Source organism: Halichoerus grypus, chromosome 1, assembly GCF_964656455.1.
Source record: "Halichoerus grypus chromosome 1, mHalGry1.hap1.1, whole genome shotgun sequence".
Lineage (NCBI taxonomy): Eukaryota > Metazoa > Chordata > Mammalia > Carnivora > Phocidae > Halichoerus > Halichoerus grypus.
Window position 1 is genome coordinate 105,260,042 of NC_135712.1, and position 18,105 is coordinate 105,278,146.

The 18,105-nt window shown below is 37.5% G+C and overlaps 1 protein-coding gene across 1 annotated transcript in view; it reads right to left on the reverse strand.

Moving 5' to 3' along the window:
- Positions 1-1,477: 1,477 nt before the first annotated feature.
- TIPARP (TCDD inducible poly(ADP-ribose) polymerase) overlaps positions 1,478-18,105 on the reverse strand; it is a 31,156-nt gene continuing 14,528 nt past the window's right edge. The window contains exons 3-6 of the mRNA XM_036122375.2: positions 11,807-11,975; positions 10,343-10,503; positions 4,198-4,476; positions 1,478-3,567 (exon numbers count right to left, since the gene is read on the reverse strand). Coding sequence (XP_035978268.1) covers positions 3,120-3,567; positions 4,198-4,476; positions 10,343-10,503; positions 11,807-11,975 — 1,057 coding nt within the window. The 3' untranslated portion in view covers positions 1,478-3,119. The remainder of the gene's footprint in view (positions 3,568-4,197; positions 4,477-10,342; positions 10,504-11,806; positions 11,976-18,105) is intronic.

The window sequence follows — 18,105 nt, forward strand, 5'->3', positions numbered from 1 at the left end:
CTCCCCCCTGAGCAGGGAGCCTGATGCAGGGCACAGTCCCAGGACCCCAGGATCATGACCTGAGCCAAAGGCAGACGCTTAACTGACTGAGCCACCCAGGGACCTCTGTATCTGGCTTTTAATTTGTAGATAAACACTATCAGTTTGTACAGGACTTTACAAAACATTTTTGCATTATAGGATCTCAAAGTTGGATCATTCTTATTTGTAGTCTCTCAAAAAAACAAAAACAAAAACAAAAAAACCAAAACTCCACAAAACAAAAAAAAACCTATTTTCAAATATGAGAAAACTAACCATATGAAAGGTTAAGTGATTTTTCCAAAATTATAGTATAATGGAAGAGCTTAAGTTATTTAAACACACACACACATGCACACAAATAGCAACAACATAAGCAATATGGATTAGATTTTAGAAGTGTTATACAGAATTTTCTAAATACATTTTGATTATTTGATCCCAAGTAAGGAAAACTAGGAACATTTTGTGGTCGCATTACCGTCCTTAAATGAAGAAAATCCCCTTTCTGATTTAAATTGACTGTATAGCACTGTTTGGGTGTTGAATACATTCTTTTTCAGTCATTTTCAGACCTAGTATAATAAAAATTCCTCTTTAATGATCAGTATTTAAGGCCCTCATGATTCTCTTTAATATCTAAATAATCATTTACGAAAATAAACAGGTTTGTTGCAAAAAGCACAGAGCTGGGTTTTAGAATTTATAATTACAAAGGATCCAATATTTATAAACTTTGCACATATTAAAAAAGGCTTCCTGTCTATAGGACTGTATGACAGTGGAATATCTCGAGTTTGCAGCCTCTCCCCGGCAATCTTAACCATAGTTTAAATTAAGAGTAAGTTCCAGCTTTCTGAAATGGTGTAAATTATAGTTGTGTCAGTAGGGAGAAAGATTTACTGAATGCTTTTCAGTATGTTTTAAAGCCATGGAACCATTACAAAATTAGACTGACTCCACAGCTCTTGCTTAGTTAAAACAACATGCAATACTATACAGGAATTTAAAAATTATTGTACTGGGGGGAAAGTACTGTCAGAGATGCTCGCATTTACCAATCATATTACTTTAAGTTGGCTGAAAGCTAAGGTGCTTGACAGCTGACAAGATTGCTACAATTCCTTTTCATATTTCCTTCAGCACCTGTTGATGGGGACAACCTGCTCATATTTTTCACTATAGCTGTTTGCTGATATACAACTTGTCCCTTTTCCTCAAATATTTACCTGCTAAATAAAATATTCAGTCTTCTTTTGTGACTTACAGTTGACTAATACCTAAAAGAGTTTCTGCTGATTCCTGGAGCACAAAAGTTTAAGCAGCAGGCTCTGACTGGGTCTGTTCATTGTCACTCAATCACACATTCATTCAACCAATCAACCAGCATTTACAGATAGATCATCCACTATGTGCTGAATTCAGTTATCTTAAATGGAACTAAAACAACAAAAGCTTTAAAGAATTACCGGAACTTTTATTTTTGCTTAGTTTTATTAAAAAAATAAATATGTCATAAAGCTTTATTTTCCTTTAAGGAGAAAAAAAGGAACAAGTTTCATAAAATCAAATAAGCAATGGTAGGGTGTCTTAACTTGAAAAAGATTGGGAATCACTGGTTTACAAGTTATAATTGAATGAAAGAACAACTGTTAACAGCCACAGTTGGCTGTTTCATGCCAATGGCAGCAAACAACAAGATCAACTAGGGCAAAATAAATAATTGTGTGGAAGCCCTGATAAGTGCTTAAACAGACTGATTCACTGAGACATCAGGATAGATATATCTTGCTTTAAACAACACAGGAGTTCCTGAAAAGTTCTGTGTAAATGAAATAGCCACAAATATACTAGGAGAGTTCGATATCCGAAAGAATTCCACAGTGAAAATTCTTTTGTGAACAACCACTTCCACTTTTGTAAATCCAGGTATTCGCTTTGCTTAAGGCAAAGTATACCTAGCTGCTACCTCTCTGAACTGAGGCATTAGCATATACACCGGACATTGCTCCAGCTGGGCCAGTGGCACAATTTCCAAGTTTGTGTTTCTATTAAGTAGTGTAAAACAGAGAGTCAGCCAGGGAACCCAGCTGCATCTGGCAAAGCAGGCATAGGGGTGGGATAACCACCTTTAACAATATTTCCAAGCCAACAAATACTTTTGAGAGTCTACTTTGTGCAAAGCACGGTAATAAACCTTATCAATTCAGTTATAGATGTACTTCCTTTCTCTAAAACCTTCAGTCAAGGCCTAGGTCTGGAACTCTAAAATAAAGTAATACTACTAACCCTCAAGACTGGCTTTAACCGAATTAGCTGCCCAACTCCTTCAGATTGGGGTAGACGATAATGGAAGAGACTGAGTTTTCTAAGGCTGAAGTTTAACAACACAAGAATCATGTTTCATATAACCAGTTCGTGAAAAATTTTGCTGGTGACAAAAATTTTTCAAATGGTTCTTTTTTCTTTCTTTTTTTTTACTTCCTCTGAATCCTCAGGCAAATTCTGCAGAACACTTAAAGTCACTGATGCTCTCTGATTGGGTGATACATTTCAGTTTGGGTGACACATTTCAGTTCTGCCAATAGAAATAAAAATTTCTTTCCACCCACCAGAATTTCATGAACTTATCCTACACCGTAAGTGATGCTTTGGACAGGGACTAAGTATGGTAGTACTAGCTCCAGTCAGTTTTATCATTATAAATAAATAGAACCCTCACTTTGCTCACAGCCTCCATTTCATTTGGCCAAACTTCACCAGGCTTAAGTCACATTTAATTAGTTAGGCTGTTCAGTTTCTTTTTAAAAATGCTTCCAATACCATTGCTGCCTATATGTACAAGTGTGAATAAAAAGAGTATGCAATCTGTAGTCTTTTCCACACTGACAACAGTTAGTAAATAATTAAAGAATAAGTGGTCATTTTAAAACTTGTGTTTTTCTTTTAAAAAATTTCACTTTCTAGCACTTAAAAAATGGGTCTTAAAAGTGCCCTATTAATGTCCAATGCTGTTCCTACTCTGTCCCACCCATCCAAAACCTGCTACAAATGCTGGATTGAGTTCATATCAAATAATTCAGCAGTACCAAGATTTTTCAAATGGAAACAGTGTTACTGACTTCTTCATATTGGATAACAAAATAAGGGTAACTCTGATCATCATTAAAAATGACAAAAATCTGAGGCTCAAAGAAATTATCCACACAAGAGTCATACAGGTCGCTGGTGACACTGCCCGGATTGACAGGAGGGGGCCTTCTCATGCCATGACTGCCCATCGTGTATCTTCCAGTTAGCACTTTGGCCAGAAACATGAAATGGACTCCTTTGGAGGACTTCTTAGAAAAGTTATGAGAGTAGCTTGCCTTCTTTGCAAAATAACTGCCTTGTCCAAACATTGTAGCATGCTTTCCACAGACTCGAGGGTCAAAGTTGTGCTTGCAGATTCCATCTACCACATCCTGGGATGTTCCATGAAATAAATGTCTCTCATTGATTATCCTGTCACGGCCAAACATTTTCCTGTTCATATATTCCTTTTTCCTAATGCAAAGAGCGGACAGGGAATTCAGAAGAAGGAAGGTACAGATCAATTTAATAGGCAAGATGTAGTCACAGACTTCTCTTTACGGTTTCAATGAAGAGGAAATGTTAAAGTAGCTTTCAAGGGCAAAATGCCATCAAAGATCATATTAAAAGTTTAAACTTATCGTTTCCACTGCAGACAAGAAAAGCCCTTTTTCCCCCCCCCCAACACCTGTTCACTTGCTCCCTCTTCCATTTCAAATCTAGTTCACAAACTTACTTTCTCAGGATAACTTCTTTGTCTAATTCCACCTACCTGAGTGTCTCTTAATTCTGAGATTACTCAAACCTGCATGTATTCTTTTTGTACTGCCTTTGTTTTTTTGTTGACTTGAGAGACAGCATAGGGAAGTGATTAAGAGCAAAGCCTCTGGTGCTAGACTGCCAGGGTTCAAACTCCAGCATGTATCTTAGCTGTATGACCAGTGGCAAGTTACTGAACTTACATGGTATGTTTAAGAGTATATGTGAGTTAACATATGAAAAAATACAAATACTAGGTTTTGTCAAAGTCTTTACTATTATGTTCTGCATTTGTCATTAGCTACGTTAAGAAAAACTCTTAAACTTTACATACTGCTGACTCACCTTTTATATTTCTCCCAAAGAAACTGGTTTTGGACTCTCAGTATTTGCAAAATTCTATATTTAAACTCAGGCACAGTCTTATGAAAAAGGTTATAAATGATTCGATAACTTTTGTCCTCTACAGAAACAGGCACTTGGATGAAGTCCTGAGATGGATGCATATAAACCCAAGTTTCAGGGTAAAAGTTTGCTGAGGTGACCCCATCAGGGCAGATGATTTGTGATGATGAGGTTGCTTCAAGAGGTGGAGGAGCCTGTGTGGGAACACCACCAAGTGTCCTAGAAGGGAGAGGAAGGAATGTCAATGTAAAACATTTAAGTACATCTCACATTATAGTGCTCTATAGCAGTATCTAAAATTATAATTTGTATAGCTTAAGTGCTTGTTTAAAAAACTATATAGAAAATGCTATGTATTAAAAAAAAATCTTAGGGGGGCCTGGGTGGCTCAGTTGTTAAGTCTCTGCCTTCGGCTTGGGTCATGATCCCGGGGTCCTGGGATCGAGTCCCACATCGGGCTCCCTGCTCAGCGGGAAGCCTGCTTCTCCCTCTCCCACTCCCCCTGCTTGTGTTCCCTCTCTCGCTGTGTCTCTCTCTGTCAAATAAATAAAATCTTTTTTAAAAAAATGAATAAATAAAAATAAATTTAAAAAAATCTTAAAGTAACACTGCCTGTACACAGATAACCTATTATTAGCTTCTTCCTAGCCTCCTCCTTGTGAAGAAAACTCTGGAATGTACTGCTACAAGGCAAGCAAGCAAGCAAGAGCCAATTTATAAATATCTTTACTTTGAACCCTAGATTTCTCTTTTGCCTATATAGTTAAGGAAACTCTGTTTCTAGAGAGCAATGATAATTTATATGTATTCTTCAAACTTTGCTGTACTGGGGCGCCTGGGTGGCTCAGTCGTTAAGTATCTGCCTTCGGCTCAGGTCATGATCCCAGGGTCCTGGGATCGAGCCCCACATCGGGCTCCCTACCCGGCGGGAAGCCTGCTTCTCCCTCTCCCACTCCCCCTGCTTGTGTTCCCTCTCGCTGTGTCTCTCTCTGTCAAATAAAAAAAAAAAAATCTTTAAAAAACTTTGCTGTACTAAGCAGAAAATTTACCATTACTAAACACTATGTAGGTGGGGGGAACAGACTGATGGGGAGACAAAGTAAGGTAGGCAGGGAAGAGGGAGCTTACAGGAAGATGACACAAAATATTAAAAATAAGCTTAGGGACGCCTGGGTGGCTCAGGCAGTTAAGTGTCCACCTCTTGGTTTAAGCTCAGGTCGTGATCTCATGGGTTGTGGAATCGAGCCCTACATCAGGCTCCATGCTCAGGGGGAGTCTGAGTCTGCTTGAAAATTCTCTCCCTCTGCCCTCTGCCCCCTACCCCTGCACGTACACATGTGACTCTCTTTCTCTTTAAAATAAATAAATCTTTTTTAAAAAATTAAAAAGCTTATACTTCTTGTATAAACACAAACAAAAATCATTGGAGTAGGCATTGAAAGCTGACACTTGGTATTTGCTTCATTTTTCAATATCACATGTAACAACAAAGTCATCAATTGTATTCAAATTTTATAGCTTTAGGTGCGCTTAAGATGGAGCTAATTACTTTAAGCTTTAGACACCAAAATGTATATCCTTGAACCTTTAAATTCAGGTCTGTTACACTTTGACAGGTGAGTTTCTATTAAGTAGTAGCTGAATAGTTATTCCTGCCCAATTAAATGCTTAAATTTAAATTATATTTCTTGGCCATTTTCAAAACAGAACAAAAAGGAAGAATCAGAGAGAGAGAGGAAATCTTGGCCCTGAGACCCAGACTCAGGGCCAGGGTACTAGAACACTCTTTAGCATACAGTGGTCACAAGGAAGCAGTAAGTCTGCCAAATGGATTAGGAAACTAAAATTTTCAAAAGAGCTTTGTGACACAGAGGTTACAACCGTGAGTGAACATGCATCTAATCTCCAAGAGCATATCTTATCATCACCCTCCTCATAATCATAGCCACCTTATAGTAAGCACATACTATGGACAGGCATTTTACATTTATCACTAATTGTCATAACAACCCTGCAAGATGGCTTGGTTATCTGTACTTTTCAAATAAAGAAACTGCTAGCATAGTAGCAAAGAACAGAGACAGGATTTGAACCCAGGCCTATCTACATAGTTTCTAGATGCATATTCTTTCCACTGCTATACACTTCACAATTCATATACATATATATATTTATATATAAATATAGGAGAAATATACATGTATATATTCTTTTTCTTCTCCTCAAGGCTTGAAAGTGATGGATGTATATCAGGGTTGCAATGCAGGTTTGCCTGACTCCCACTACCACCACCGCCATCTCACACAGTCTTTTGACTTTTAAGAGATGACTTGGTAAGAAGCTAAAAAGCTATAGAAGCACAACTGCCTTCTCTAACACCTGCTCCCTTCAAGTGGTTGTGCCGATGATTTAGCATGCCTCAAGGTCCCTTGGGAGACACAGATAGAGTTCTGGGAGGAGCCAAGGCTTACAGAATCCCCCATGTTCTTTTAAGTTCAGGGGTCAATTTAAAGGGGCACTGGCTTCTCTAACCTTCCTGACAGAGGCCTAACAGTTCTTGTCCTCTGGGGTGTTTTCATAAAGCCCTGACAGATTCCTCCAGAGCCTTCATTCACTGGCACATTTTTCTGAAGAGAGGCCCCACTGCTTTAATAAGATTCTGAAAGGTAACTCCTTCAAAAGCCATCACTATTCTGGAGAAATGGCAGGAAACACAGAATATAAGCTATTTTTAGCTGTTCCCTCTATTCCTGCTCTCCAAAAAGAGTAAGTTCCAGCCTACCAGATTTTCCAGTATTATTAGGGATTGAAGTTACCAAAAGAAGTTTCTTTTTTTTTTAAGATTTTATTGATTTATTTGTCAGAGAGAGCGAGAGAGAGAGAGAACACAAGCAGGGGGAGCGGCAGGCAGAGGGAGAAGCAGGCTCCCTGCGGGGCCTGAGTCTCTCCCTGTGGGGATTGAGTCCCATGCGGGGCTCAATCCCAAGACCCTGGGATCATGACCTGAGCCCAAGGCAGACACTTAACCAACTGAGCTACCCAGGCATTCCCCAAAAGAGGTTTCTGAATTGAGGGAGGAAGGTAAGATTCTCCCAACCACTCTGCCCAAAATAGGTTTTAGGTTGCTGTCACAGCCGTACTGAAATCCTGGCACTGACCAAAGAAGACACACACATACTTGAAGATGAGCCTGTGTAAGTAAATCCTATCCATCCTAAAACATTAAATTAGATTTTATATTCATAATTATCATCCATTCCTATCTACAGACGCTTACTTTTAGTAAGCCAACATCCTAATTGGGCTAAAACATAAAAATGCACATAGACAGCTGTCTGATGGACTTCTATACTCCAGTTGCCATGAGTTAGAAATACATATTCCAAGCACAGTTACAAATGTGGCTTTATTTTCTGAGGATGTTGAGTTTGTATTCAGCTCAAGGGTATTCCAATGACATACCATGTGCTTCACAGTGCTGTACCAGCCTTCTTCAAAGAGGCAAAGTTGAAGGGTATGGAACTTCTACTCAAGGACCTCTGAAGAACGGGTTTTCAAAATTCAAGGTCATCTTTTACAGTTTCCTTCCCTCCCCTTGCCATTTCAAAAGATGTTTCCTAACTCACTTTCAATGATGAAGTAAAAACTAATTCATTTTATCCTTTTGGGGGAGGAGTCAAACTCTATCAGGCTTTCCCATGACCATAGGGTGACTGTACAGATGTCCTTTCAGCTAAAATGAACTCCTAAACCTCTAAATCTGAGATTTGTTTGCTTATGCAGCCTCAGCTCAAGTATTCCAAGATTATTAAAGAATAAGCTCCTTTTTATCAGCCTCATTAAAAAGCAGCAAGCACAAGGAAAAACTATTTTCTTTGTAACTATGAGTGATGGATGTTAACTAAATTCTACTGTGGTAATCATTTTGCAATATATACGTATGTCAAATCATTATGCTGTATACCTTAAACTTAAACTGACACAGTTGTATGTGAGTTATAGCTCAATGAAACTGGAAGGAATTAAAAGCACCAGGGAAACTCTCATTTATGAGGAGTCAAATTTGCAGGAAATTCATAGATTAAGTCGCCAGCCCACTCTCCTCACCTCCCCTGTTCTGGCATTCCCAATTCCTAGGCATCTCTGATTTCCTGATAACTGTGGCCTTTTTGACACTTATGTTTTAATCTGACCCTATGCATTTACTAACACTTAAAAACAAAACTTTCTTCCTGGCTAAGATTAAAATCATGGTCTTTCTAGACTCTGTTTTTGCAGTCTGCTTTTTGAAACTAATCCCTCTCAACTTTCTACGACTAGGCCAGTCTGAGTGCCTCATAGCCCCAGACTCTAGGGCAGATAGGAACTGAAGGGCTGCATTTACCCATTCCACCTTGGTGAACTTGCTGTTTGCTTCTTTGCTCTTTTCTCATTGAAATGTCTGCATAATCTCTTTGATTTGCTAAGCTCTTACTTTATACCTGATTATCACTGTTCCAGACAAGAAGACTAAAATAGGAGATTTTAGAAAGAAAAAGAGATAATAGAGTGACTTTCTTTGTTCTCTTGTTAAGACTATGTTACAAATAGTAAGGTGCCAAATTTGTGGCATTAATTCTACTACTGCTTATATTATTTTCAGAGTTCATACTTTTACAAAATAAGCCTAAATTTAAAAAGAGGGGGAGGGGTTATTCCATAATTATGTCTTAGGATTGAAACAATCAATGTTCACCATTCTGTAAAACTCCCCCAACAATGCAGCACTCGAATGAGCATTCTTACTCTCACTCAGAAGCTACATCTTGCTTGATTGGCTCAGCATGCCAAGCTGCTGGTCTCACTAATGAGTTCTACCGTCTCACTAGGAGGACAATATGTTCCTAACTACTGGACGCTGACACTGTCTCCAGCTGTGCTAGTGAAATCACGGAAATGGCATTTTTATTAGCTTCTAATAAAAAAAAAAACCTACAAGGTAAAATTTTTCACACTTGGACTAGGAAGAAAGCACACTTTACCCAAAGCCAACATGTATTTCTAAAATCAGCCTTACTAAAAATTGCTTTTGGATACTGAGCATTTCAGGGATTTTTATTCACTTATATTTTGTTTTTAATGTTCCCTTTGCAATCTCATAATTAGAATCATTAAAATTCTGTCATTACGATATGGGAAAAACACAGTTTGAGACTGAAATTAAAAAAAAAAAACTAGTAAGAATATAAAAACAGCATGTCTAAGATAAGTAGAAGAGAAAAACCAGTATAACTCTAGACCTCCCCCAATATTACTCTAGACCATAAAACCAAGTAAACCTAGCATTATTTTAAATCAGGCTCTAAATATGGCATATCTGATGAGAGTACATAACAATTTCCCTAGAGTTACTAAATTTCAAAGATGGCCGTGCTATTGTTAACATGCTCCACCTTTTTGGCATCTATGGCTATCTGGGGGTGAGGAAGAAGAAATGGCACTTGGGAAAATGGAGGAAGAGCCCACCTACAATTCAGAAGGTTGAATTCAGTCTCAATCTAGAAGTATGACAGGTAATTTTAGTGAGTATTACAGGAAGGTGGGCCTTACTTAGGAAATGAGAATGCAAATTCTTTGAAAAGAATCTTTCCCATGAAAATTCACTCAAGGAAGAAGAATTGGAGAATGCCACCTTGAAGGACTCTCTCTACTTGCCCTGGAAGTTTACCTGTACTGGGAAGTAGTCCCATTACATGGACAGTTATCATCAGGAAACTCAATCTTCCACATAGGAAGCAAATGCAAACTGCCTCATTCCAGATATAATTACTTTTTGTTGTACAAAAATGTTATTTCTCCTTGCTTTCCGTTCAAAAAAATCAACTGGATAATCACTCTTGTAGTTAGGTTAATTGTAGCTTACCTGAACTCCACTCTTTGAAGAATTAAACCTATAGAATAACTCAAAAATTCACATTCTAGAAGTAATAACCAAGTTAGTCTCTTAATTTAAAATCTTTTACTCTTTGGCATTCAGTTGTACATTTACATAAAATGTACTCTCATTTTATGAAGAGTAAAGATAAGGCTTTCCACTGACACTTACTGTAAATACGGAAGCAGTGTAAAACAGGAGCGGAAGAGGGGTCTCCTTTTTATTTCTCTCCTGAAGAATGAGTTGTGGAGGATGTAGTGGTTGTTCCACATCATAAATCGGACCTCTTTCAGACCTCGAGAGTTGGCTTCTTCAATCAATCGAATAACAGACTGGAGTAGAAAATAGAAGGTAAAGTAAAAGAAGTTAGAAAAAAGCAATCACTATGAAATATGAAAAAATGTTACTATAACTAAAGACAAAAACAGTTAACCTTGCTGTTAACATCAGAAAAGTTTCAATAAATTACAGAGAGTCAAATTAATTCTCTTTACACAGGATTTTTGGGGAGGGAGGTATGGGGGCAAAGAAACAGAATAGAAAGATGTTCCTTCTTCAGAAGAGCATGGATTTCTGCTTATGAAACATGTGAGGCCCAGGGAACTACTCTATTTTGAGGCCTTAACAATGTCCTGGAGATTTTTTTGTTTATATTTCTTAAGGAAATTTTCAGAAGAGGATTAAAGATGGTAGCGTATATAATTCAAATAAACTAGTTAAGTTCCAAATCCAAGAAGTCTTTCAGAGGAAAAACACAGGGACGTGTATTCTGAGAATACATTTTAAACAGCCTCTTATTCTCCTTGGAAGGTATTAAGATACTAGTGATTACTTAAAAGAGTCTCAGAAATCTTAATTTCATTGTGTATTATTAAGCAATTAACATACTAGGTAGTTTTCTTTTGCTATTGCCTTAAAAGAAAACCTAAGGGTAAATAAGTCAGTTCTCCCTTTTTGTAATGCTAAAAATGAATTTAATCAAATCAAAGAAGTCAGATCTTTGGGAATGTGAAATCAATCTCTAAAGTCCATTTCATTGTTTTTAAACTTGACTCAGAATTCTCATTCAGAGGCAAAAGTAAACCCATCATCATTTTAAAACCTTACTTTGTGATTTATGAGCTATTCTTACCATCTCAGACTAAGGATACATGTACACATATGACAGAATTTTAAATGACTGATTTGCCTGACCACAGCTCAATAAACATTTTCAAGTATTTCTTCCAGGGACTTAAGAGTGCTTGTTTCCCATTAGACTTCCGAAATGCTAAGTGTAACACATGATCCAATGAACATGAGCCCAGGAGCCAGAAACAGCCAGAATTACACCAGTGCTCATCTCATTAAAATTATTCCAAAGGGGCACTGGGTCTGAATACTTGGTCTCTACTGGGGAAAGCATTTTACCGCTCTGATAACAGTGGTATTTATGGATTCCAGACTAATGGAAAGAAATACATCCTCAAAAAAACTGAGAATAATGTTAATAATATCAACAAGACTCAATTTTACATCAGTAAGCTCTTTGATTTGTTGTTCTGTCTAGTCACTGTTGTGAAGGATTAGAAGGAAAGGACAGTGAGAGACAAGAAAAATTTAAATGCACTTTTTGGAAAAAGAACCTGTAAATACCTCAGGATACTCTCTCCATCCAAAGTGGTCCCTACAGAAGAACTTCCAGACTGTGTGATAAATAGAGTTTACATTGCTAGAGGGTGGTGTGGACAGCCTTCGTAGTTGGTCAAATTCAGTTGTTTCATACACATTCATAGCATTCAAATCTGCCCAAAATTCTTGTCCTCTAAAAAGAACCCCGCAAAAAGAACTGTTAATACATTTGCAAAATAGAAGTATCTAAACATCTCATCAGACATTAAAAATATGTAGTATAGCGTACTGTAGAATTTTCAAGACTTATTTGGAATAAAAGGACATTACAGGTTGTTTCCCCATTTCCTACATGCCTTTTCTTAACAAGACCAAAGGTTCCAGGCCACGGAGTCATGGTAGGACTGACTGATGCTATCCCACAGTATCACAGATTTAAACCAATCAACATAATCCAACCCTCCCCCAAACCCTGGTGTTTCAGTCAATCAGGGAGTCAGTTTTAAGATGAAGCTGACATAGCAAGCAGAGAAACAAAAGAAACTTCTCTTGAAGCTTGCCCTTTTTTTTCAGAGGTATCAGTTTACCTAAGTCAATACAGAATACATAATATTGCCTGATGAAAGGGGGAAAAAAAGAAAAACAAAACAACAAACACCCAGATGAGACCAGTACTGCTATTTTACCCAATATCAATACTATCTTTTATCCCAGGGGCTGGAGGGGGAGAAGTTGGCAAGACATGAAGAGAAAAATAGTTTGGATTATTATGAAGTTCAGCTATGAGAATATTTTTGTCATTTTGTTATCTGGCCTGCTGCTGCTGAATCAGCACTTCATAAATATCTCAATACTATTGGGGGAAAAATCCCACTATATGAATCAGTATCTTTTAAGAAATTATAATGGGTGGTCCAATTAAAACCTTTGTCTTTCTTTTTTAATGGATCTTCATCTAGTGTTTGAAATATCTGAACCATTATTTTAAGTAACTGGAAAAATGTACATTGTACTGTTCTTTTTGTGTATGTTTCAAAATGTCCCTAAGAACATATGAAAAATAAAATACATGGGCACCTGGGTGGCTCAGCTGGTTAAGCGACTGCCTTCAGCTCAGGTCAGGATCCTGGAGTTCCAGGATCCAGTCCCACATCAGGCTCCCTGCTGGGCAGGGAGTTTGCTTCTCCCTCTGACCCTCCCCCCTCTCATGCTCTCTCTCTCTCTCTCTCTCTCAAATAAATAAATAAATAAATAATCTTTAAAAAAAAAAAAAGAAAAAATACATCATGAAGTAACATCATAGGTATCAGCAGAGTGACTAAGTTTCCAAACACATTCCTTCATCTTTCTACCCTTTCCACAATTAATTTCTAAATGGATGTCTATAATACACAGGATACTCCAGATCTAGTGGCACTCACAATGACTGGTTCATGTGAAATCCAGGTGTCTGAACAAATTTTCCCAATAATTAACTTATTTCCTTGCTGTAAATTAGGATTTTGAAAAGGGTATTAATTTTGACCTATGGGTTTTGTTGGTTAGTACAACACTTTCCAAATTCTGCTCTTGGAACACTTGTTTCAAGGACTGTTAATAGGTATTCTGTGTAAAAAGCATTCTGTGGTCAAATGTTTGAAAAAAACTTGGTTACACAAAGTTAAACAATTTACTTACTACAGCCACTCCTCAGTCCCTTTAATATGCTAAGGTAAATATTGAAGTACCATGATGAGGGCTATAAAGTATCCTTCCAAAATTGTGACAATGTTCTCTTCCTTTTTTTCCATGAATACCTATTAACATCTCTCAATAAACACCCTTGGCAAATGTCAGGGAATGAAAATCTATTTCCCACCCTCTATCCTAATGTTCATAATTTCTGAAACAGATTCTATTTGGAAAAAAAAAAACAAAAAACAAAACTCAAGTCATATATCCAACTAATGGTGCCATGAAGCACGTAACTTATAAAAAGCAGGATGTTCCTTTAAAAATTCCTAAGTAGCTCCCCCAAACCCTAATTTCTGGCTCAGAAAGAGACTGACAAAAAAAAAAGAAAAAAGAAAAAGAGTACTGACTAGTAGGACATGATCTTTAAAGGAACATATACTTTTAAGTGTGAAATGGAAATAAGACAATAAAATGTAGTTTCAAGTCACATTTGGACACTTGTTTAAAATTTTTATGTTAAATAAGGATATTTAATTCAAAAGGAAAAAAGTGTTTCTGGAAAAATCTTTAAAAAAAGAAGAAAAAAACGCTGAAAACTACAACTCCTATACCTAAACTTCACATCAAGTTGCTTCAACAATTTTCACTTAATTTTAGGAGAATCTGATATTGAGCCGAGAGATACTAACCTGTTTCTCCCTCTTAACATAATTTCCAGTTCTACATAGATTTTCTTGCTTTAAGTTCATTTTCCAGTAACTGTTCCCAATTAGGAGTTAAATCCTCAGTATTTTCTTTAAGGAATTCTTAGAACAGCAGTTATTATGTTAATATGCATTATAAACAACCAATGCTTTTTGCTGTTAAAGTACCAGATTTTATTCTGGACATCACTCTAGCAATTTCTGTTTAAGCCTGTATTATTAAGACTTCATAGATAATGATTTGCATGAGAAAGACATCTAAAACTGCAGCTTTTGCCACATCCTCTGTGCATTTCAGTCCATTGGGCATTATGAAATTTCTATGACAAATCCTAATTTACTACAATCAACTGTTCTTTGGATTGATGTATCAAAGTACTGTTTTAGCTCTATTTGATTTTCAATATGCTTTTCTAGACTTTGCAGAGACAAAACAACAAATTTGAAAAACATTAAATTATCTTTTTATAAGATTAATTTTACCACCTGCTCTCCCTTAAACAGGGAATGCTTAAAAAATCCAAAGCCAAGAGCTTCTTTTCTCCTCCATCTGCATCAGTAAAAAATGCATGCGATACAGATGCCAAATGTTCAACATATCCACTCTTCTTTATCAAACCATTGTTTCCTATTATGAGAAGGCAGTTATAAGTCATGTATGTGTGGTAATGGTGATGGTGGGCTGTATTAGGCAATACACAAAGAATTAAACAGATGTAGTTCCTGGCTTCCAGGGGCTTCAAGAGAGAAATAACTAACAAAACATAAAACCAGAGGCCATACATCTGCCTATCTAAACTCATCAGTGGCAAGTACATCCTGGGAATGAGAGGATAAAGAGTAGGCAAGCAGCATTATGGGACAGGAGGTGGTTATAGGTATCCAGGAATGGATAAAGGTCAGGAAAAGTTAAGAGGCTTTACTGTATCAATCCAAGATAGCTTTCTCTAAGAGAAAGAATTTTATGAACAGTTTAAATAATAGGAAATAATGCCAGTAAAGAAAGAAAATAAAAATAATACCAGGGTCGTGTAGAAGAACAAGAAAAAAAATAATTCTTCAAGAGTTTCACTTCTTGGAAGAAGGGTAGGGACAGGGAGGGACAGGAGCAGTGCAAATAGCTGGAAAAGGAAATCTTTTAAATAGGGGTACAAAACAGATAAGGAAATGTGAACCAGGGTAAAATAGGCAACATGAGAGATGCCAGGCCATGAACTGAGGAAGTAAGCCCAGGGTCTCAGAGCCTCAAATTTAAGAGTATGAATTTAGAGTATTGAGCAGATGGTGATAAAGGGTTGAAGCAATAAATACAGGATGTGTGAAGACTGAGCAAGACAGACAATGCTAGAGATTAAGGTAGAGGGAGCTGCTATAAAAGCAGGGTGCAATAATCCTGGTAGATGAGAACCCAATCTGGCCTAAGGACGTACCCACAAGGGATGGCCAGAAAAGAAAGAGTATGGGAGATAGCCACTGTACAGGATTTAGATTTGACTAAATATATCATGTGGCTAAATCAATCAGTACTGACTTACTCAAGATATAACCCTATCATAATGAATCAGGGAAAAAAATCTTGTAAACAGATTGATGATTTTTGCTACAAAAGAATGAACTAGAATTGCTAAAATATGAACAATTCTGTTTCCACGTTTCACCAACAAACAGACCACACATACCAATATAAGAATCCAGATACAAAACGAATTTAAAATTCTGAAAAGAACACCAATTCTCATAATTTAGATGCTTTATAACAATGATTCTCCTCCTACTCAACAAATATCTTGACATACCAAGTAAGACATTTCCCAATATTTATTATCTATGCATAGAGCACCAACACCCACATTAAGTCAGAAAGAATGCCCCACAACCATCATTTCTTCTATGTATATTTCAAATACAAAAGAAAGTAAACAAGGCCCATGATGTAAATAATAAACAGAGCTATAGTGAAAACCAAAACTATTTAAAAAAAAGTTGGGGTGCCTGGGTGGCTCAGTTGTTAAGCGTCTGCCTTCAGCTCAGGTCATGATCCCAGGATCCTCGGATCGAGCCCTGCATCGGGCTCCCTGCTCAGTGGGTAACCTGCTTCTCCCTCTCCCACTGCCCCTGCTTGTGTTCCCTCTCTCGCTGTGTCTCTGTCAAATAAATTAAAAAAAAAAAAGTTGAATGAAACAGAAATTAGTAAGAACATGATCTCTTTGTTAGATAAATAGTTCTTGGAATTACGCATTTGGGAGCTCAGTAAGGAATGTAACCATTTTAGACAATTTCTCTGTATTTATAAGTTGTTTGAAACCAAGAAAGAAATGTGAAAAACAAAAAAATCTTAGGTAGACACATTGATTAAGCACTGGGCTATGTGCTGGGGATAAGATGAAAAGGGCCAGAGTCAGTAAGGAGAGAAAGAGATATAAGCAAACCCAGTGGTATGGTGTGAAATGTGGCACAAAGGTGCTCTGGGAACAATTCAGAGGCAGAGGGCCTACCTCTGCTGGAAAAGGGGTCAGGAAAGGTATTCATTGGAGGTATCCTAGAGTAGATGAATGAGAGCCAAGTCTGGCTGGCCACCAAGCAGACAATGGGAGGCAGGACATCACATGCAGAGTGACTGACATGTGAAGAAGCCAACCAAACAAGGCACGAGAGACCCAAGAGCGTGCAGTACATACAGTTCATGTGGGAGGTCAGGGTGTATGTGTGTGTGAGGGGGATGATAAGAGATAAGACTGGACTGGATAGGTTGGGCTGGGGCCAGATAATGAAAAGCTTTGTATGCTGGGTTAAGAGGTCAGGACTTGATTCTGTGGGCAGTAAGAATCACTGGTGTATTTTCAACAAAGTTCAGACTTGCCTTTTAAAAAACTACTCCAGTAGTGGTGGTATGGAGGACTGATTTCTTTATCTTTAGTAGGAGAGGGTGGGGAATGGGGGGGAGGGAAGGGTGGAGACAGGCATTTATTTGCTAAATATTTATTAGCATGTTTATTATTAATAATTATTCTTATGCTTAGCCATCTGTAACTATTAGAACTGCACGAGACAAAAGATGATAGAGACCTAAGGAGGCAACAGTAGGGAGGCTTTGAAAGGTATTTAAGAGTCAAAATCTAACTGCATAAGATAGGATTACATGTGAGGCTGAAGGGAATGTAGAGTCTAGGATGTGTCTCATGTTTCTGATCTGGATGACTGGATAAGGTGCCATTACATGAGACAGGAATTGTAGGAGGTGGAACACGTTTAAGTGGGAAGATGATGCAACTAAAATACAGAACTCAGACTTCAGCAACAGTCAATTAAATATAAATTTTCTGGACCCTACTCTTAACAGTTTTAACCAGAGGGGCTAGATTTCAGAAATTTGTCTTTCATCCTCTAAGAGTTAACTGGTTTCTACAAGGATAAACCTGTGATCTCAAAATAATTAATACCTGCCCTAATCAGCCGACTAACTAACACAATTAATAGGTCCTCTTATTACTGTGATGTAGAGTGAAAATTTCTCCCAAAACTGAGGGTCATAACAATAGAATGATAAAGATCAAATGAAGTATAGAGACTATTTAAGCTCTTCTGCTATGGACTTGAGACAGGCATGACAGATGGGACATGTTTGCTGCTGCTAAAGAAATTTCACAGGCACACAAAATATAGCTGGCTTTTGATACCTGGCTTTGATGTTTCCAGAACTCATTTAGCAATGCTGGAATATCTAGCAGCTTATATATCCCTTCAAGTATGTTACAAGGTGATGAGAATCAAAGCCATGGCATATACAGTACCAACGTATTTTGTGAGAGCAGTGTAGTTATTAAACTTCAGAGGACTACGTATTCTAACTTTATGGTTCAGAAGCATAGTAAACTGTCATTTATTCTGTTACTAATTAAGATTTTTGCTAATACTGACTCAAACAGCACAGAGTTATTGGGGCAA